The sequence below is a fragment of the Podarcis filfolensis genome, assembly GCF_964270895.1.
Source record: "Podarcis filfolensis genome assembly, chromosome: 7".
Classification (NCBI taxonomy): Eukaryota; Metazoa; Chordata; class Lepidosauria; order Squamata; family Lacertidae; genus Podarcis; species Podarcis filfolensis.
In genome coordinates this window covers 5366534-5388277 of record NC_139603.1, presented here as the reverse complement: position 1 = coordinate 5388277, position 21744 = coordinate 5366534, and the positions used below count along the sequence as shown (strand labels likewise).

Sequence of the window (21744 nt, the reverse complement as noted above, 5' to 3'; positions counted from 1 at the left end):
GAGCCCAAGCAAGTTGTGCTATAACTCCGCCCACGCTCCTCCCACGAAGAGCCAGGCCTCTCGCGAGAGCGGCCGGGCGAGCAGCCAGGAGGAGCCCGGGCGAGCGAGCGGTGTTGCGCTTCACTTATGGGCGGAGCCTCCGTGTGTGCGTCGGCGGCGTGGTGACGCTGGCGGCGTGGCAGCGCGCGGGTCGCCCGTTACTCGGCGGGGCCGTTCCGCGAGGGGTTGCCATGGCGAAGACGGTGGCCTACTTCTACGACCCGGACGTGGGGAACTTCCACTACGGTGCGCGGCGCGGCGGCGGGTTCTGCGGGGGGGGGGCGGTGCGAGGGGAGCCGGGGGTGGGTCGGAAAAGGCCGCAGGTCGGGTCTTGCCGGGCGGAGCGGGCCGTCTGCTGCCGAGGGGCCCGCTGCCTCCGCGTGATCTCCGCCTCTGCCCTTCAGAAAACAGCCCCCGCTTTAAAAATAAGCAGCAAGAGTTCCAGTCACGGAGGTTTCGCTTCCTCCCCAACCCCTTTTAAATCCACTCTCGTGGATCTTCTATATTTATATCTAGTTTTAACTGTGTAGTCGTTTGATTGCCTCTTCATGGTTGTATTTTCATTTATTTATTTTTTGAAAAATATTTATTAAAGTTTTACAAAAACAAATATACAAAAACACATAATAAAAGAAAAAAAGAAATAAAAATAAACACACAGAAAAAATAAGAAAAATTAAAGACAATTCCATTTTTCATAACTTAAAACTCATTTGCTTGTTTCTTTGACCTCCTCACACCTCCCCTTCTTGTATTTCCATTTAAATAATCAAATCAGCAAATCCTTACCCTCTTTCATTTATCTTATCTCTATAACTTAACATTTTATAACTCTGTATTTTCATCCATTATCAATTCATTTTTGCATATTCTTATTAACTTTGTTGCTAATACATGGTTGTATTTTCAGTTCTGAGTCCCCATTTGACATAGTCATAATAAGTAAATTAATAGTAATAATAATCACGGGGGGGGGGGAGTCTGGGAGAAGCCACCAAGATGGCCCTCTCCTGTGTTCCTAACCAAGCATGCCAGTTAGGGTGGTGGGAATTGAAAGGATATTTTGACTGAACCAAAACAAAACCACACACCACCAAAGAACCATACATACATTATGTGGAACCTGTATTTACTTAATTTAGAGAACACTCTTACGATAAGATGTGGATGCCTGATGGTCGTCTTCCAAAGCAACTATTCTGCTTCGAACTTCAAAATGGAAAGTGTAATGCTGGTGGACAACAAAAGAGGTTGAAGGACTGTCTCAAGGCAAATCTAAAAAAATGTAGTATAAACACTGACAACTGGGAAACACTGGCCTGCGAGCGCTCCAGTTGGAGAACAGCCTTTACCAAAGGTGTCATGGGCTTTGAAGACACTCAAACTCAGGATGGAAGGGAGAAACATGCTAAGAGGAAGGCATGCTTGGCAAATCCACACCGTGATCAACTCCTGCCCGGAAACCAATGGCCCCACTGTGGAAGGATGTGCGGATCCAGAATTGGCCTCCACAGCCACTTACAGACTCATTGTTAAAACCGTGTTTATGGAAGACAATCTTACTTGGCTATGAGTGATTGCCAAAGAAGAAGTTAGACAATGAATGAAACTAATTGGTACTTCACTCAACTGTTCTTAACAATGTAAATCTTAATCATTGGGCTATACTTCTACTATAAGGCACTCATATGTATCAGCATAATGTTCTCCCACAATACTACTTTTATCTCTGTTTGCACTTCTTTCTCTATGGACGAGTGCTAGTAATAAGCTAGGTCTTAATGAACCTTTGTTTCTGGTATGGGGATGTTGATTTCACAGTGTGTTTTTTCTTATTGTGTTAGGAGCGGGACATCCCATGAAGCCTCATCGCTTGGCACTGACCCACAGTCTGGTTCTGCACTATGGACTCTATAAGAAGATGATTGTAAGCATTGCATTTACTGGGTCAAAGACAGCTGCTGGTTTCAAGGCAGTAATATTTATTTTAGGACATTTTTATCCATTCCTTTGTACGTATATTTCAGAATCTGCATACACTACATGTAAAGCCTCTCGCAAAGTGTGGAATCACTGGAGGCAAGACTCAGCAATTTTATTGACTTTGCCACCAAGCCAAAGCATTTTAGTTTTCTGACCTTCCCCTTTCCAATTTGTGCTAAGAAAGCCCCCCTTCCTTTCCCGCAGTTGTTACCTATTTGGCTGGGATAACCAACTTTGAGAGTGGGAATTGCTGCACAACTGCCAGGACAATTCCTATCCACCTCTGCAGCTTCAGGTCTGGGAGGAAGGCTCTGTTCATTAAGTTCATAAATCTGCAGCAGCTCACTTGCCATGGTGAGCATAAATATAGAAGTCTGACTAGGGATAGTGTAAACTGGAACTTTGAGTCTGACAGCTGTACAGCCTTGATCTGCTGTTGAATTCAGTCCTGAATGGGAGAAATTTCTCTTGCAGGTATTTAAACCATATCAAGCATCTCAGCATGATATGTGCCGCTTTCATTCAGAAGATTACATTGACTTCCTTCAGCGAGTGTCTCCAAATAACATGCAAGGATTCACCAAGAGCCTCAATGCTTTCAATGTGGGGGATGACTGGTAAGTGCTGCATACCTTCTAGATGCATCAGGTAGATAGGACCCAAAATGTGTGGTGTGGGCAGGGTGGATATGACAGAGGTCCCAAATGCCTGCTCAAACAAAAAAGTACTGGTCTTTCATTGCAATATTGTTTGTTTCATTTTTTTGTAAACGACTTGGGAGTTCTGCATATAATCAAGTGGTTTAAAATTTTTGCTAAATAAATCTACAGATGTGAATGACAGAAGAAATAAGATAATGTCTTTGTTTGGTTAGAAACATAAAGATTTACATGTGGAAATATATGTGAGGATGTAGAAGGGTAGATGATTGACTGATGTGAATGTGGTGTGAGAAGGGAAATGGAATGCCATGCAGAGAGATTGACTAGGGGGAGATAAGTGGAAGGCACTCATTCAACCTTTATTCATGTGCTCTATGAACATAAGCCAACAGTAAATATTTGCTTATTTTCCTGGCTTCACCAAGGATGTGTACTACTGTAATAGAGCTGAAGATCTCATATGCAGAAATCTTAATGTCACCAAAGCTTTTTAGAGAAAAGTTATGACTTAATTAAGAAAAGTCTAAAAGGTTCCTAATTCTTGAAGTGATGTTAAAGCACATGGAGTTAGGCTAGAAAATACTGAGGAAAACGTAGTTTCCTGTCATACTTAGACCACTGCAGAACATTTTGTGGTTAACCTCAGGTGCCAAAATATCTTGGGTCGGCCCTGCTTACGGGAGCACCAGGAGGCTTACTTAAAGCCTGAGGACTAGCAAAGTCAGTGCTTTCTTACACACACACACACACGCACACACACACACTATTACTGTGTGCCTACAGTCATCCATGCATTGTCAAGCTCAAGGGGGAGATTACTGCAAGGTGCTTTATGTGGGGTTACTTTGAGGTTAGCCCAGAGGCTGCAGCTAGTGCAGAACATGGCAGCTGGGTTGCTTGCGGGAGCCAATGGCCAACAGCATGCGACACTGTATTTTCTGGATTCACACTGGCTGCTAAACTGCTACAAGGACAAGTTTCAAAAGGGAAAGTGACACTCCTACTGGGCTGGGTCTCACATACCAATGACCAACTCACTTGAGAGACAGCCTTACCCAGTAGGAGTAAGGAGAGCTTCTCCATCAAGCTGCAAAGATATCAGAAGCCTGCTCAGAAGTAACTTGGAGCAGGGCTTTTAGTGTGGTGAGGAGCAGTGTTCCTGCTTAGATAGTGCAGTCACAGATAGCTGCATTTTCTGGAATCACCTGAAGACATTTCTGTTCCAACAAGCTTTCTCAGCTTTCTATGTCATCTTGAGAGACAGCAATAAGGAGAGCTTCAAAAGCAACCAGAGCCAGCCCTCAAGCCCTACGTGAAACCCTACGTGGACCTGGCAAGCACTGCTGTATTCACCCCTTGCCACCCTCTCCAGGCTGATTGGACTTCTCTGTGCAGCTACAACTGTGCAATACTGAAAGAGATGGGTGATTCTGCCCTTGTGCACCATTCCTTGGCTACTTGAAAGAGTTGCAGAGGATAGGTCCATCAATAACCATTATTACTAAAAGGAGACTCCATGGTCAGAGGCAGTATACCCCTAAGCACTAGGGCCACCCAGTGAATCTGAAGGCTGGAAGATACAGGCTAAACAAAAGGAAGTACCTTTTTAAACATCACATAGTGGAATTTGAGACTGCTAAATGTAGTGATGGCCACCAACTTGTATGGCTTTAAAAGGGGGTTGGAGAAATAGAAGGACGATACAGCTAGGATTGCTCTGTATGCCACCTCAATTATCAGAGACAATACAGGGAGCAGGAGTAGTGGGAATGCTGTGTATGGACTTTCCAGAGCCAGTGTGGTATAGTGGTTAAGAGCAGTGAACTCATAATCTGGTGAACCAGGTTCATGTCCCTGCTCCTCCACATGCAGCTGCTGGGTGACCTTGGGCTAGTCACACTTCTCTGAAGTCTCTCAGCCCCACTCACCTCACAGAGTGTTTGTTGTGGGGGAGGAAGGGAAAGGAGATTGTTAGCCACTTTGATACTTCTTAGGGTAGTGATAAAGCGGGATATCAAATCCAAACTCTTCCTCCTCTTCTTGTTATTTCAGGGTACTTGGAGCATCTCTGGAAACACAGTTGTGTTTCCAATTGTGGGTAATGTCCAGCCCCTGCTCCATGATTGGGAGAGGGCTTGTCATGTTTGCTAGGGAAAGGCACTTGCCTTGGCAAGTAGAACCATGGACCCTTGCAGATGAAGAGTTCAGAAATATTAGATGACTTGCACACTCCTATTTCAACTGTCGCTGCTAAACGAAAAGGTTGTGTTGCCTGTCTTGTGTTTCTTATTCACATCTAGCAATATGGTCAGATCTTCCATACCCAAATAGCTATTTTGGATTGGAAAGTTTCTGCCATGTTATCCTGAACTAAGTGTAATTTTGTGTTCTCTCATAGTCCAGTGTTCCCAGGGCTGTTTGAATTTTGTTCTCGATATACTGGGGCTTCATTGCAAGGAGCAACACAACTGAATAATAAGGTAACAAGGTGATGTCATCTTCACATCCTTAAGCTGCTGTCAACCAGATCGCTCTAAGAGTTGCTCTGTAATTTTTGTGTGCAACTAAAATGGTATTCATAATCATTGACTCTGGGGGAGCTTTATGATATCTGATATGGCGTGGTGGGGTACTCAGGAACCCCCCAGTTCAAATCCTATCTGGGGCATGAATTCACTTGGTGGTTTTTAGCCTCCCATCTCCAATATGAAGGTACTAATTCTGACCTACCTCATAGGTTTTTTTGTGAGGAGTGCAATGAAGTGCTTAGAATGCTAGGAAGTATAAATGCTAAATACTCTCATGGGTACAGAACTATAACTCAGATAGCCTTAACAGTTTGTTGTTGGTTTTTTGCAAAGGCAGTCAGCAGAGTGAATGGGGTAGCTTAGGATATAGGGATTCATCATCCCTTGGTAAGTATTGCTGTTAAGGCATAATCCTCTTTCATTTGAGCTAATGTCCTCCTTCTGTCCTTAGATCTGTGATATTGCAATAAACTGGGCTGGAGGTCTGCACCATGCCAAGAAGTTTGAGGTAATGAGGCAAGTCTACTTTCCTTGCTTTGGAGGGTAAAGAAAACTTAGTTGCTTTTCACTGACTCACTTTTGCCTTTTTTGTGTTTCAGGCTTCTGGGTTTTGTTATGTCAATGACATTGTGATCGGCATCTTGGAGCTTCTCAAGTAAGGAGTTGGGGCAAGCGGTGCATAGGCGGAGGGGGGAGTTGGTGGTGCTGTAAATGGCATAATGGAGCTGCACTAGAGATTGTGTATCTAAATGGCTTCTCTTGTGCTGGTGGCCCTTCCCCTTTCCATTGAACCTTCTTCAAGTGTTTGATCATAATGTGATAATTCTTGTTTAGTTGTGTCTGGCTGAGTCCAGATGTGCTACACTTCTTTCCTACCTGCACTTTTTTGTTCCAGTTTAAGAAATGCAATAATTAAGCCCTGGCTTAGCATTTTTTGGTGCAGTCTTGTGTTTGAAAACCCCACCCTGAATGGGGTTTGGATCTGGTTCACTTTATGCTTGCTTAACTTAAACTGGCATAAATTACACTGGCTTTCCACTACTTGGCATTGCTCCCTTCATCAAGAAGACTAAGTTATTCCTTCCTCCTCCTCCAGTCTGGCTTTACAGATAATTTAAACACATTACCTGCTTGTCTCCAATCCCATTCCCTATCTGCTGCCCAACTATAAATTACATACAAATATTTCCCTTTCTGATCTACGACATGAAATACACCTTTTTGGTGAGTAAGAAACTTGGATTGGCAACTGGGTGAGGGGAGTGGCTGTGCAGCTTGGATACAGGATTTCACTCTGGTTTTGCCAGCTTCCACCTGCTTCTCTAACATGTCTTTGGGTTTCTGACAGATATCACCCACGTGTACTGTACATTGACATAGATATCCATCATGGAGATGGTGTTCAGGAGGCTTTTTATTTGACAGACCGTGTCATGACAGTGTCCTTTCACAAATATGGAAACTACTTCTTCCCTGGTACAGGTACAAAACTTTTTATTGCTTATTATAAGCTGGATTAAAGATGCAATACAGATTTCATTTTGGATACCTGCAGAGTGCTTAGATATAGGATAGGTACATTAGTGTGGGGATGTTCCAGTGGTGAGCTGAAAACGGAGATGGGATTTCTTCAGGCTGTGGATTAGCTAGGTAGTAACCTATTTTAAAAATCAAAGTTTGAATTCTGCACTTTGCCCTGCTTTCACCTGCTAGGTGACATGTACGAAGTGGGAGCTGAGAGTGGCCGTTATTACTGTCTGAACGTACCTTTGCGTGACGGCATTGATGACCAAAGTAAGTGGAAGGCTTCTCTTGGCCTTGCTGGATATTCTGTCTTCTGTGCAGATTGCAGCAGAGGAGCTATAACAGCAGAGTCTTGTCTTCTCTTTGAAGGTTACAAACACCTCTTCCAACCAGTCATTAATCAAGTTATAGAGTTCTATCAGCCCACGTGCATAGTGCTGCAGGTAAGAGGATGGAAGACCTAAGCAGGGAGAGTCATGGGTGTGGACTTGCATTTCCTTTGGTGACCACACAGAAGAACTAGTGGGGGGAGGGTTGGGAGATAGGTGGGCTGGCTGGGATGAGATGCGTTCCTGATATTCTGTTGTGAGTGTTTTGGATAATCAGTAGCTAGTGCACCGATACTGTTGTTTTCTCCTCATTTCTTCTTCTTTGCCTCCATTAAGTGTGGTGCTGACTCGCTAGGTTGTGATCGTCTTGGTTGCTTTAACCTCAGCATAAGAGGACATGGGTGAGTCCCTTTAATGAGTTGAGTAAAAGGGCACATTGGAACTGAAACTGATGTGATTGGATCTCCCACCTTTTTTACCCTTTAATGCAGCTGTGGGAGCTTCACATTTGTTTGGACTAGTGGTGCTGGAGGGGTGAGGGAGAGGTTGACCCCTCCCACAAAGCAACTATTAGCCCTGCAGCAGAAAAACACAGTGGAATTAATTGGTGTGTATGTGATTGAAAAACAGTATGAGAAAAAGTTAACACCCCCACCTGTTCTGCTTCAGTAAAATCTGCTTTCTGATGAATTTGCTATTGCCCCCCCAAGTGGAAAAATGCAGCTGTACTATATTTATTTCCTGATACAGGCTAAATAGCTGCTATGGTGAATGAACAATATTGCAAAAACAGTGCTTCTGGTCTGATAAAAATCAGAGCCTTTGTGGTTGCTTCAGTTAAAAATAAAGCGAAACTGGAAGGGTTGGCCTCCTTGCATTCTGGTTGCTTTTGAGGGGTTGCTTTTGGAGGGGGAGAAGTGGCAGGGATTGCTTCTTTGCTCACCTAGTGGTCCATCCTCTTTGCTTGCTTGCTGCCTGCCAGCCATGTGGAGCTGGGGGTGTCCACTTGCTTCACCCCTTGAAGGGGTTCTGCGTGGAATTGGGAGAGATGCACTTGAGCAGAGGGATGAGAAATGCATGTGTAGTGTTGTGTTTGTATGAGAGAGAGCTGGAAGGGGGAGAGTCATGCATATGGTTTGTGAGAGACAGACACGTATGTGAGCAAGAAGTACAGATGAATGTGTGCTTTGAGAGAGGGAAAGATGCACTTGGGTGGAGAGGGAGAGGCATTTGTGAAGTGTGTGTGAGAGACAGTTTTCTCTCTCTCTCTCTCTCTCTGTGTGTGTGTGTGTGTGTGTGTGTGAGAGAGAGAGAGAGAGAGAGAGAGGTGTGTGTGTGTGTGTGGCCACCTTGTTTATTTTTCCTATTAGTGTGAAATAATTGCCATGTGATCTCCACAAGCAGGACATAGCTTATTTCCCACAATAAGCATGAGGTCTGGAAGGGGGAAACAGCAGTGCGTGTACTTGCTCTAATTGTGCTTTGCCCCAACGGCAGTCATTTTGTGACAGGCACTTTCCCCAAATTCAAAATGTGCCCACTGCTCCAAAAACTTTGGCGACCCCTGCATTAATGAATCTCTGTGTCACATCTTTTTTGGTCCTTGGTAGTTAGCAGTTTGAAACCCTGTCTCTCCCCCTCCCCATTCTGAGAATTGATTCTCATCCTGGCTCATGAGGATTCGTTTCTGATTTTCTGAGCAATAATGTGGTGTTATGTCAAACTTTGTTGATTTTGTGCTGTGTAGCAGGGATGGTATTGTTGTTCCACTTTTGTTAACATGTTTGGATCAGTTGTCCCCCTCTGTAAGCAGGTGTGTTCTATAAGGCACACCTGCACAATTATCTGCTTTGTCACAAAGACAAGATAAGCAGAAAATAAGTATCAGAAACTGTATGTGTTTTTTCTATTTTTTTTGTTTAGTTTCGAATATTTTGTTTATTTTTTTTTGTTTTTGTTTGTTGTGTGTTTTCTGAAAATACCAATAAATATTTAATTAAAAAAAAAAAAAGACAAGATAAGCAGAGAGTTTACAGGTTTTGGTTGTTCTTTATTAATTATGTATGCCTCCCACAGTTATACTAAGAATTACCTTGAGGTGGTACAGATGGGTTAATAGTACATACCTACCTAGGCTCTCTTTACTTTTTTTCAACCTTCACCTTTGAAGTCAGTAGTGAAAGATCAGCATTTAGCTCAGAATAAGTTATTGTGTGTATTTATACATAATATACATTACTCAATCTTTTCAATATTTAGGACTTTAGAGAGTTCACACTGACTCTTTGTGCTGCATATATTTTTCTGGGCTTTTGACCAGTCTGAAATAAACCTCCCACTTTTAACGCGCTCAGGAGCCTACACCTGAGTAAATAGAGCCTGTGTTGTTAGTTATTTGTAAATTTCCCAAAACCTATTTGTAGCCATATGAAGGGTGATGGTTTATGTACAACACATTTATGAATGTAAGCAAATTTGAGAGGAATTCATTTCTAAATTTTATAACTTTGAATCCTAGGGAATGTGTAGAATATGTAAAGAGTTTCAACATACCCCTCCTGGTGTTAGGAGGAGGTGGCTACACAGTTCGCAATGTGGCCCGGTGCTGGTGAGTCTGGAAACTTTTGTTGATAATGGGTTGGGGCTTCACCTGCCTTGGATATAAAATGGCACAGGTTTGTGTCATGTGAAGACTTCACTGTAGTCTGCCTTTCATTTTAGGACTTATGAAACATCATTACTTGTAGATGAAGCAATTAGTGAGGAGCTTCCATATAGTGGTAAGTTGAGGACCTACATGTTCAAACGTCACTGATGTCACTTGTAGCATATTTAGTTTCCCCAAGTTATTAGTATCTAGATAACTTAGGGGGATAGTTCAAAAGCAATGACAAGGCTTCATGGAGTAGCCGCTGCCACCTGTAGAACCTTGTTGCCTGTGCTGGCCAGGGCAGGTGTGGTGTGCAGAGGAAAATGTCAGCTCACTATATCGGCGTCCGGATCCTGGTTGGGCCCCTTGTTATCATGTGGCAGCAGCCCGGCTGATTTGGGTTCTAGCCCACCTCTACCCTGAAACACTCCATTTTGGAAGTTGCTCTTGGCTGCTGCTGCTAACAATGCTGCCAGTGGTAGCTTGTGCCCCCTGTTACGGCAGATACAGCGGGGAACCTCTTGCTGGTGGAACTGCCCTGCCAACAGAGGCAGTGTCTGTGGGTTGGGCTGGGTGCAGGGATATCTCCACCTCATCCAAATTCTCCAGCATGATTTGTTGGGGGTTGGGGTTGGTTAATCTGTAATTCGCCAACAGCATCTTTCAGATTGTTTCAAAATATGAAGGTTAAGCAGATTTATGTGGTGGAGGTGGAGACCAACCTTTGGCCAACCTTTTCATATCTGCCTATGGTTTTCTAATTATTGGAGGCAAATTATTTTAAACCAGATTATTTAATCCTGTTACTTTTTCCACTTGGAGTTGTCAGTGGTTATTACATTTGCTTGTCAATATTGATTCCTAGTAATTCTGTGTTATGCAAACTGGAAAACTGATGGCATAACAGCTTCATAGATGAAGCAGAATTTGATTGTATGTTTTCATCAGTTCTAAGCAGCTGGAAAATCAGCTGATTTCATTAATTTGCTGTGATGGGATGGTGAGCTGCTTGTGCGTAAAATCCTGATCCCTCAGAGTTTGGCTAAGTTCCCAAACCTCTGTCTGTGATGGAGCTCCTTAAGCATGGCTCCATCAATCGCTCGTTGAATCGGACAGTGGGCGTTTACGGAACTTCTTCCAGCATAAAAGCTCCTTAACGGAAACGCGTCTTCTGGACTCTCGGCGTGACAGTTTCCGCCGAGGAGTGGGTGTCCCTACGGGAGGTCCTGAAACCTCTCCACTGTTCTCGCTTGAAGTATCTCTGAGCCCTCCCTCCGACTCACTTTCCCTTGTAACTCCACTTCTCCCCCTGCTGGTCCCCTCCTCCGCTGAGTGGTCTCTCTCACCCTCCATGAGCCCTTTCACCTCCTTCGTCTCAGATGACAGTTCCCTGACATCCACCTCCCCTCTAGGGCCCCCTTCACCCCCTTCCCTCCCCTCCTCTGCGGGAGGCGAGGGAGCAAAACCCCTGAAGGAACCTCCCTCATCTTCCGAAGTTTCGAACACTTCCCTCCACCTTTTGCTGTTCCCGGTTTCCAAGTACTCCTCCTCCTCGGAGTCTGTACCCCCTTCCAACTCCGATTCCCTGAATCCCTCCAGTTCCTCCTCATCGTCAGTGGTGCCAAAGTACTCCCTCCGGAACCTCGCTACTGTCTGAGGTTTCCTGGGGAACCTTTGGTGGAACGTTTCGATCAAGACCTCGTCATGGACCTCCTCTGCCTTCACCCAGGTGTTTTCCGACTCCGGTTCCCCTTCCCACGCGACCAAATACTCCACCTGATTACCCTTCCACCTGGAGTCGATGATTTCCGCCACATAGTTGCGGCTTTCCCTTTCTTCTATGGCTGGCCCCCGTGTGGACACCCCTTCACCTTCCCCCCTGTATGGTGACAGTAATGACCTGTGGAATACTGGGTGCAGTTTCATGTGGTTCGGTAACCGGAGTCTGAAAGCCACTGGGTTGACCTGTTGGATGACCTCAAATGGTCCCAATCTTTTGGGTCTCAATTTCTTGCAACTCCCCTTGAACGGCAACCCTTGGGTTGATAGCCAGACCCGACTCCCCACCCTAATTGTTTCACCTTCCCTTCTGCTCTTGTCTGCCTGCCTCTTATATTCTTCTTTGGCCCTTTCTAAGTTGTGTTGGAGTTGACGATGGATCGCTTCCATTTCTTCTACAAAAAGTTCAGCGGCCGGAACACTCCATCTCTCTCCTCCTTCCCCTGGAAACGCCCTGGGGTGGCACCCATAATTAGCCAAAAAGGGGCTCATCCCTGTGGACACATTCTCTGCATTATTGTAAGCAAATTCCGCTAGTGCCAACTTTTCGACCCAATCGTTTTCTCTGTCATTGACATAACACCTCAGGTATTGTTGAAGGATACCGTTTGCCCTCTCCGCCTGCCCATTGGTCTCAGGGTGCCTGGCAGTCGAAAAGTTGACCTCTACGTGCAACAAGCTCATAAGCTTCCTCCAGAATCTGGACGTGAACTGTTTCCCTCTGTCGGAAACCAGCCTCAAGGGGGCGCCATGCAGCCTAAAAATATGTTCTACAAACAATTTTGCTGTCTCTTCCGCCGTGACTGCATGTGAGCAAGCTACAAAGTGACCCATCTTAGTTAACTGGTCTACTACGACTAGTATGGCGGTTTTCCCCTGGGATTTGGGCAGATCAGTCATAAAATCTATCGACACCGCCTCCCACGGTCGTTCTGGTGTGGGTATCCGTTTGCCAGCTCTAGCAGCACCTCTATTACTAGAGCTGGTCTTGGAGGTTCCGGAGTGGGCACTTTTACTGCTCCTTGGCCTGTCTGCAGTGCCCTGACAGTGGCAGACAGGCGTTGGCTTTTACTGGCTCCTGGACTTCCTCCTCCTTCCCCCCAACAGCTCCCGCCATCCCTTGCCATTCCTTTCTTTGCGGGCAGACTCTGGCAAAGTGACCTGGCTGCTGGCAGAGGTAACATTTCTTGGCGCTCTTTCCCTCCTTCTTCCTCCCTTCACTGGGATTTGAAACTGCGCGCGCGCGCGCTGTTCCAACTTCCATCGGCTCTCCGGGCGGGAAACTGGGTTCTGGAATCTCTGGAATGCGGAAATCCCTCCAACGCTCTCCTTTCCCCTCCCGCTTCTCCAAGGCTCTTGCCTCCTGGCGCGCTCCAATGGTCAGCGCTGATTTGGTCAGCTGGTCCATAGACTCCGCCCTGGGCGCCCGGGAAAGTTCGTCTTTCACCGCCGAAGAAAGCCCCTCTTCAAAGAGCATTTGAATGGGTTCCGCCGATAGGTCCCACCCCAATTTATGTATCAACATTGTAAACTCAGTCCAGTACTCACGAACCGATCGGCTCCCCTGTTTGCAAGCCATCAATTGTCTGCGCACCAGTCCCTGTTCAATCTCGCTGGAAAACATCAAATCCATGGCGCGAAAAAACTTCCTCGCGTCCTTCAGCATGTCACTATTCCCTGCCATCAGGGGCCGGACCCAGTCTCTCGCCCCCCCTTCGAGATGGCCAATCACAAACGCCACTCGCGATGCCTCATCGGGAAAGTCGTTAAACTGCAGTTCGAGAGCATACTGCATCTCTGTCCTAAAGGCTTGGTAGTTCCTGGGGTCCCCCCCAAACTTCTGCACCATTCCTGGCATCTTTCTTGCTAGTGTAGCGCCTTTTGCCTTTTCTGCATCCTGCGCCCTCCTTTCTTCTAGCCTCGCCGTTTGCATTGCTAGCTGGAGTTCCAAAACTCTGTACCTTTCTTCCAGAGTTGGACCTTCTCCAGCTCCTGCTGCTCCTCCGGCTCCGGCTGGGTTGCTCATGATGCCTCTCTGCACAAGCTGCTTTCAGGGACTGTCCGATTGCTGTGATGGGATGGTGAGCTGCTTGTGCGTAAAATCCTGATCCCTCAGAGTTTGGCTAAGTTCCCAAACCTCTGTCTGTGATGGAGCTCCTTAAGCATGGCTCCATCAATCGCTCGTTGAATCGGACAGTGGGCGTTTACGGAACTTCTTCCAGCATAAAAGCTCCTTAACGGAAACGCGTCTTCTGGACTCTCGGCGTGAGAGTTTCCGCCGAGGAGTGGGTGTCCCTACGGGAGGTCCTGAAACCTCTCCACTGTTCTCGCTTGAAGTATCTCTGAGCCCTCCCTCCGACTCACTTTCCCTTGTAACTCCACTTCTCCCCCTGCTGGTCCCCTCCTCCGCTGAGTGGTCTCTCTCACCCTCCATGAGCCCTTTCACCTCCTTCGTCTCAGATGACAGTTCCCTGACATTTACATAAAGGGAGCCAAGGCATTGAGAGAGAGTGCTCCTTCAGGAGAGTGGAGCTGCAGCTTGCTGTTCAGTTAGTTGTTGCATGGGCTTGTAGAGTTGTTTGAAAGGGGTTGTGCATGGATTTCCTTCTTATTTTAAAATGTATAAACATCAGTATTAATGTATCCACACTAATTGTCTCTATGCAGAGTACTTTGAATACTTTGCTCCAGACTTTACCCTCCACCCTGATGTCAGCACTCGAATTGAAAATCAGAACTCGAGGCAGGTAAGTAACTTTGGCCATATATATTTCACTTAGCTCTGCTTTAGCCTCCCACCATGTCTTCTGCCTTGATATTTTCAAAAGTTGCAGCATTGGTGCTTCTGGTTTCCCAAAGCCCATTCCAAGCAGTAAGAGCAGGCCCTCCAGATGTTTTGAGACTACAATTCCCAACATTCCTGAACACTGGTCCTGTTAGCTAGGGATGATGGGAGTTGTAGTCCGAAAAAATATCTGGAGGGCCGAGTTTGCCTATGCCTGAGTAAGAGTGATTGGGATCATTCTGAACCTGCAAATTCATTTTGGGCAAATAGTTGTTATTATTATCATTGTTAATTTCATTCTATACTGCTTTATATTTTTAAGAAAAAAATCTCAAAGTGGTTTACAACCTTCATTAAAACATCAAATAAAACATTACTGAAGAAAGTCAAGTATACATTCAAAGCAACAGGAAACTAAAATATTATCTTAAAAGATTTCAAAATAAAACATTACCAAAGAGGTCAGCTATAAAATGCACATTTAACACAGCCAAGTTAGGAAAAAAATTTTCTTGACCATTTCAAAAGAAAACATTACTAAAGGAAGTCCACTATAAAATGCATATTTAGAACAGCATAATAAGCAAGAGAATAAAAAATTATCATAAGCGTAGAAGACACCAAGATCAAGCAGGACCACCCAGCTGCAATCTTGATATTTTAAGAGGAGTGCGACTCCTGTCAAAATTGGAATATACTGAGCACTGCCTTTCTAATTCTATGAACTGCCTGCCAGATGTACCTAATACATTACATGGACTTCACATTGTTGGATTTCATCCAGATTGTTACTAATCACCTGATGTCATAAGTGACAATTAAAGGGATTTTTAATTTATATTACAAGTGTCACCGTGCTAAGATTAGCAATGGCCCCGTTGAGAGAGACAAAAGACAGCAGAAGGAGCGCCTATTTTTGCTCTTAGATTGGAGATAAGCTCTCTGTCTGCTCTTTGATTTTAAAAGCAGCATTTTTCTGTACCCCACACAAACTCTGAGTGGGTGGAAATGCTGCCTTTTGCTCTGAAGGAGTAGGCAGAGGCCTTATCTCTAAACCTAGTGCTGCTGTGCTTAGCGCCAAGATCCTAGACCTAGATAAAGGACCCATCTGCTCCTTAGAGAGGAATTTTATTTTGTTTCTGGAGTGCTCTGTTTGTGAGAGAGAGGGTGGGGGAGAAGAGGGGCAGTGCTGTGTCCTTGGTGTCTGGTACATGTTTTGTGGATGGGGGTGGTGGTGTGATTTTGCTTCCCACTCCTTAAGAGTTTTGCTTTTGTTTTGGCCCTGGCAATTTGGACAGGTTCCTGTCGGCCCTTGGGCCAAATGGCTTCTCTACTCCTGCAGTAAGAGAAAATCTAGTGCCCTTGGCATTTCTGACAGCCAGGCAGGAGTGGTGGCTGGAACTTTATAAACATTTTCATACCTGAAGGCGTCTATGATATGATCTGCTGTCCCCCACCCTCTTCTCTTCTGACTAGTACTTAGATCAAATTCGGCAAACTATATTTGAGAATTTGAAGATGCTGAACCATGCACCCAGTGTCCAGATCCATGACGTCCCTTCTGATCTGCTGAATTTTGATCGCCCAGATGAGCCTGATCCTGAAGAGAGGGGTTCTGAGGAGAACTACAGCAGGCATGTTTCTGTTTATCCCTCAAGTAGAAGCGTCCCGTGTTTGCACCCCAGCCCAACTGGAGGAACTATGATATGTGCCTCCCAGAACCAACACTACATTGATTTGGGCTTTTGCTTATTGTTTAGATTGCTGTTTTCCAGAAGCATGTAGTTGCTGCAGTTTTAGGTAGGCGGGTTTCCAGTGTCTGTGCTTAATTTTTGGCCTCCTCCTGTGTTAACTTGTCTTGCAGGCCGGAGGCTTCAAATGAGTTCTACGATGGTGACCATGATAACGATAAAGAAAGTGATGTGGAGATATGATGTCTGAATCATGGGAGTGTGAACAGTGTGGAGATCACAGGATGGTGGTGCTATAAGGATGCAGCGGGTTCCAGTGGAAAGCCTCTGTCCTGTCGCTAAGTGATGGCAGCAGGACTGCTGAATCATGCAATTACTGGGGCGCAAAAGACATTGAGAGGTTTATGGTCCTCCCAGAGCCTTTCCCACCCCTTGAGACTGTGCCTTTGCCACTGTTTGTGGAAAAAGAATTTCATAATTTCATGTTCACACAAGTCTGTTTCACTGCTGTGTGACCAGCTGTTGGGTCTCATTCTGCAGTGACTTTGTCTCCCTTGCAGACAACAAGAAGCACTGTTGCACTTGGACATTTCTTCTGACTTCTTTTGAAACAGGTTTGTGTATGTGAGGTGTTCTGCTGAAGCAGCTGGTTTTAAATCCCAAAAAAGCTGCAGTGTAAAAGTCAGTTGTTTGCCAGTTTTTAAGCCAACCAGAGTCCCGTGTTAAAGTAAATCAGATAAAAGGGAGAACTGGATAATGGTTAATATTTTGCTGAGCCAGTAATGGAGGTTGGAACGGTCAGTTTTGCGGCTGACCCAACAATGCTGGTTCATTTAGCACAGATTTCTTCATAGGAGGTTATTTTTGTAGCAGCTCATTTTCAAAATCAGGGCATGTTGAAAAAACTTACCCGTCTGGGATATTTGAGGGACAGAAGGCTGGGGGTGGGTGGGTGTTGTTTCTTAATATTTCTTCTGGTAACACTGCGTACTTGGTACCAAAGTGGCATCCCAAAAAAACCCCTTGTCAATGGAGAATTTTGTTTTGCATGAGTGTTGATTACATTCACACACTAGTGCAGGGTTTCCCAACCCTTGGCCCTCCAGCTGGTTTCATACTACAATTCCCATCATACCTGACCACTGGTATTGCTAGCTAGGGATGATGGGAGCTGTAGTCCAAAAACAGCTGGAGACCCCAAGGCTGGGAAACGCTGGATTGTGCACCTATGTACAACTCAGTGTACCCCCAAGAGTGACCTTTCTGCAGACGTCACCTTTGGTTTCATAGAGGTCATGTTGCTTCTCAAAAGAATGTTACATGGATTGTAGGGAGAGACCTGGGCCAAAGATGGTTATGTTGTTGTGGAAAGTCTTCCCATTGTTGAGCTTCTCCCTTCTGTGACCCTTTACATATTTTAATGAGTCATGCTTTCTGAGCATGTGTTCAGGCAGAGGCTTTGTTCCTAAATAAATTTTAAGGAACATTATGAAAGGAAAGCTTCCTGTCCCCTCTTCCCCCCTGAACCACATTCCATATTGTTCAGGAGGGTCCCCCAGACCACCCAGAGAGGATTTTCTTTTTCAGGGTAAGGGGGGATGCACACAGTGGGGAGAAGTGGACAGGAAACATCTCTTCCACAAACTTCCTTAAAAATAAAGTTCTTTTTGGATCCAAGCAAAAATTTGAAAGGCTTCTCTAGTTTTAACTGCAAGTTCTCCTTCCTTTGTGACTACATAGCCATTGATGCAATGTGTGCCTCAGTTTGGCTGTGGTCTTACTGGTCTTAAGCTGTATGTGTACGTGCAGATACTTGCCATCAGTGTTATGAAGACTTCACTGCGGGTAGAATGGCAGAACAGCAACTGATCTTTTCTTCCGTATGCTCATATTTTACTAATGTTTTTAAAATATTAAACAACAGGATGGTGTTTTTCTTACCTGTTTTGTGTCTTTCCTTCTCCCCCTGCCTCTTGCATTGACATGCGCTCATGCAGCCTGTACAGCAGACTCATTGACCAGATGTGGCCCCCACATGCCTTTCTTTCTGGCCCTCAGAACTCTCCTCATGCTTGGCCCTTCACTGGACCTGTTTCACATCCTTCTTGAGTGTTTTTGCCTGGCTGGTATTTGTCCTCAAACTCTTGCTTGTCTGGAGGGGATACAAAGGACTGTATAGAAAGTAGCCTGCTGTAGAAACATTTACCTTTGTTGCCACTTTGCCTCTAGCCCTGCCTGTCACTGGCATGTGGCCCTGGGAATAATAAAATTGTAGAATTGGAAGGGACCCCAGGGTCATCTAGGCCAACCCCCTGCAGTGCAGGAATAAATGTCCAGAAGGGAATTTGGCCTTCCAACTGTAAATGGGTTCCTCATGTGTGATGTATACTCACTTTCAGTCCTTTTCTTAAATTCTTATAGTAATGGAGCCCAGTCTCTTCTTTCACGTCTACAGGGGGTATGAAATTACTTTTCATGGTTGTAGAAGCACTGTAGCAACAAAGTGCTTTTTTTGCCACATTCAGGAAGTGTGTGGGTGCATGGGTAGTAGCTGGAAACTGCAATACACACTCTCTTAATTTACTGTCTGAAGGACATATGCGAGGTTCTGTAAAGCTGAGTTCAAGCAGCCTAAGCCTCTGAAAACGGACAATATTCACCACAAGACTGCAGACAGTATGTTGAAATGAAGGATTATTCACCTAGAAGTGTCCAAAATGACATTGTTCTAATTGCGACATCAGTTTCCTCTGATCTCAGTATGGCTCATCCATGTATGTAGTTCAAACTTAAAATATTAGAGCACAAGTTACAAATGACTGATGTAAGATGGAAACATCTAAATTTGAAAATATAATTTTCATTATAGCAATACTCATCCAAGAACGTGACTGCTGCAAAATGAACAGAACGAAACAGTGACATGTTGGTACATAACTAGTCCCGCTGCCGCTAATAGCATGACAAGATGTCATAGTTCTAGATAATGGCTTCATTTACAGTCTCCAGAATGGGGCAAAAAACAAACAAACAAAGAAATGTGTGCCCTAAAACCAGTTTGTCAGTATACATGTTTTTGTACAGCTGGTATACTTCCCTGTGGGTACCATTTAAAGAGTCTATAACATGAGCCATAATCTCAATCCATGACCACCCCCCCTTAATAAAGCGTTGGGGAGCTGTGCCGACCCTCCGGCAGGTTGCTTGCTACTCCAGCTTCCCTCATCCCTTTGCGGCTGCTTCCAACCCTACAACTCTGTGTGATTCAATTCTGTTATCCTTCACCATTGGCTGCACTTGTTGGGGCTGATGGAAATGGGAGTCCCAAACTACAGGCTCTCCAACCACAGTTTAGATATTGGTTAGGATCCAAAGCATTCCATGCTTATGGACCAGGGACTTTGCAAATGTTTATCTGTGGTTGCAGCCACTGTGGTTGCAGGGTGCCAGAGGCTGCACCCTGGGGTCCCCTGATTCATAGGTGGTTGGTGTTGAAGCTGCTGTGGGAAGAGGGGGTCCAAAATGGCAGTATACCTTGTATTTCGAAGTTATTTCTTTTCTGGCCCACCTTTTCATGTGCATGGCAAAATATGGCAACCCTAATCTAACAGTACAATACATAGTAAATCATTAAGGAAAATAAATAGTCCTCTAAGAACAGAGAAACAATAATGGCCAGTTATTTTTTTTTAATTAAAACTGCTATGAAAAAATAAGGTCAACTAAATAGACACAAAAGCCTACCCTATTTCATTTTTTTAGACTTTTAAATAAAGGGTGTTTTTTGGCTTCTTGTGGAGGATTATCTTGGGCAGAATTTGTAGTGCTGGAGTCTGGGCACCTACTCAGGAGGTCCTCCTCTGAGTTCCCTTCAAACACTTATGAGCTGCTGGGGCAGAGAGGAGGGCCTGACTTGAAGATCTCAGCATATGGGCAGGTAACTTATTCTTCAGCAGTTTACAGCTTTATGGGTCATAACAAGCGCCTTGCATTGTGCATGGATGGACAGCTGCAAAGTCCCAGCTCTCCAACTAGACCCTGTCAACATCTCACCTGCAGTATTTAATTTTATTTTTTTTAAAGATATTTATTGGGATTTTACAAAAAACAAAAATTTACAAAATGAAAAAACCAACAGAAAAAAGTAAAAAATAGGAAAGGAATACAAAAAATACAAAAATTCATAGAAGAATAAACAAGAAAAAGAAAAATACAAAATACAGAAAACAAGTAAATAGGAAAAAATTAAAAAGCAAATCCATTTTTTGATATCTTTAAGTTCATTTGCTTGTTTCCTTGACCTCCTCACACCTCCCCCTTTTGTATTCCCATTTACACAATCAATTCAGCAAATCCTTACCCTTTTTCATTTATCTTAACTCTATATCATAGCATATTATAACTCAATATTTTCGTCCATTTGTCAGTTCATTTTTTACATATTCTTATTAACTTTTGTTGCTAATTACCACTTATTGCCAATCCAAACATAATTTTAACATTCATTAATTTTACAATATTTCTGAAGATAAACTTTAAATTTCTTCCAGTCTTCCTCCACCGCCTCTTCTCCCAGGTCTCGGATTCTGCCAGTCATTTCCGCCAGTTCCATATAGTCCATCATCTTCATCTGCCACTCTTCCAGGGTGGGTAGCTCTTGTGTCTTCCAGTACTTTGCAATAAGTATTCTTGCTGCTGTTGTTGCGTACATAAAGAAAGTTCTGTCCTTCTTTGGTACCAATTGGCCGACTATGCCCAAGAGAAAGGCCTCTGGCTTCTTCAGGAAGGTATATTTAAATACTTTTTTCATTTCATTATAGATCATCTCCCAGAAAGCCTTAATCTTTGGGCACGTCCACCAAAGGTGAAAGAATGTACCTTCATTTTCTTTACATTTCCAACATTTATTATCGGGCAAGTGATATATTTTTGCAAGCTTGACTGGTGTCATGTACCACCTGTATATCATTTTCATAATATTCTCTCTTAGGGCATTACATGCCGTAAATTTCATACCTGTGGTCCACAACTGTTCCCAGTCAGCAAACATAATGTTATGACCGACATCTTGTGCCCATTTAATCATAGCAGATTTAACTGTTTCATCCTGTGTGTTCCATTTTAGCAGCAAGTTATACATTCTTGAAAGTGTTTTAGTTTTGGGTTCTAACAATTCAGTTTCCAATTTTGATTTTTCCACCTGGAAGCCAATTTTTTTATCCGAATTATAGACCTCTCTTATTTGATAATAATGAAGCCAATCTCGCACCTTGTCTTTTAATTTCTCAAAACTCTGCAATTTCAGTTTGTCTCCTTCTTGTTCCAATATTTCCCAATATTTCGGCCATTTGGACTTTTTCAGAGCCTTTGCTTCCATTGGTGACAACCACCTTGGGGTTTTATTCTCCAGTAAGTCTTTGTATCTTATCCAAACATTAAACAATGCTTTCCTGACAATATGGTTTTTGAATGCTTTATGTGCTTTAACCTTGTCGTACCACAAATATGCATGCCACCCAAAGACATTGTTAAAACCTTCTAAATCCAAAATGTCTGTGTTCTCAAGAAGCAGCCATTCTTTCAGCCAGCAAAATGCGGCCGATTCATAATAAAGTTTAAGGTCTGGCAGGGCAAATCCACCTCTTTCTTTTGCATCAGTTAGTATTTTAAATTTTATTCTGGGCTTCTTGCCCTGCCAGACAAATCTAGAAATGTCTCTCTGCCACTTCTTGAAACAGTCCATCTTGTCCAAAATTTGCAAAGATTGAAACAAA

General features: G+C 44.2%; 1 protein-coding gene across 2 annotated transcripts; it reads left to right on the top strand.

Moving 5' to 3' along the window:
* The first annotated feature begins 79 nt into the window (after positions 1-79).
* HDAC3 (histone deacetylase 3) lies at positions 80-17910 on the top strand. Of its 2 annotated transcripts, XM_083624267.1 has the most exons (16): positions 80-285; positions 1884-1966; positions 2497-2639; positions 5083-5164; positions 5664-5720; positions 5812-5867; positions 6561-6694; positions 6926-7006; positions 7106-7179; positions 7402-7466; positions 9584-9673; positions 9787-9845; positions 14162-14241; positions 15756-15913; positions 16144-16922; positions 17006-17910. In XM_083624267.1, exons 1-15 carry the CDS (start codon positions 231-233, stop codon positions 16211-16213), a joined length of 1287 nt encoding a protein of 428 aa, XP_083480393.1. In that variant the 5' UTR covers positions 80-230; the 3' UTR covers positions 16214-16922; positions 17006-17910. The 2 variants fall into 2 exon arrangements, with proteins under 2 accessions (XP_083480393.1, XP_083480392.1); XM_083624266.1 differs by lacking the exons at positions 16144-16922; positions 17006-17910 and having other exon boundaries at positions 129-285; positions 15756-16109.
* The last annotated feature ends 3834 nt before the right edge of the window (positions 17911-21744 follow it).

Bases quoted from the DNA above. Each gene is read 5' to 3' on its own strand.
- HDAC3 (XM_083624266.1), top strand. From the start codon at position 231: ATGGCGAAGACGGTGGCCTACTTCTACGACCCGGACGTGGGGAACTTC. The intron at 286-1,883 runs GTGCGCGGCGCG...TTATTGTGTTAG, and splicing joins CGTGGGGAACTTCCACTACG to GAGCGGGACATCCCATGAAG. The intron at 9,674-9,786 runs GTGAGTCTGGAA...CTTTCATTTTAG, and splicing joins CGCAATGTGGCCCGGTGCTG to GACTTATGAAACATCATTAC.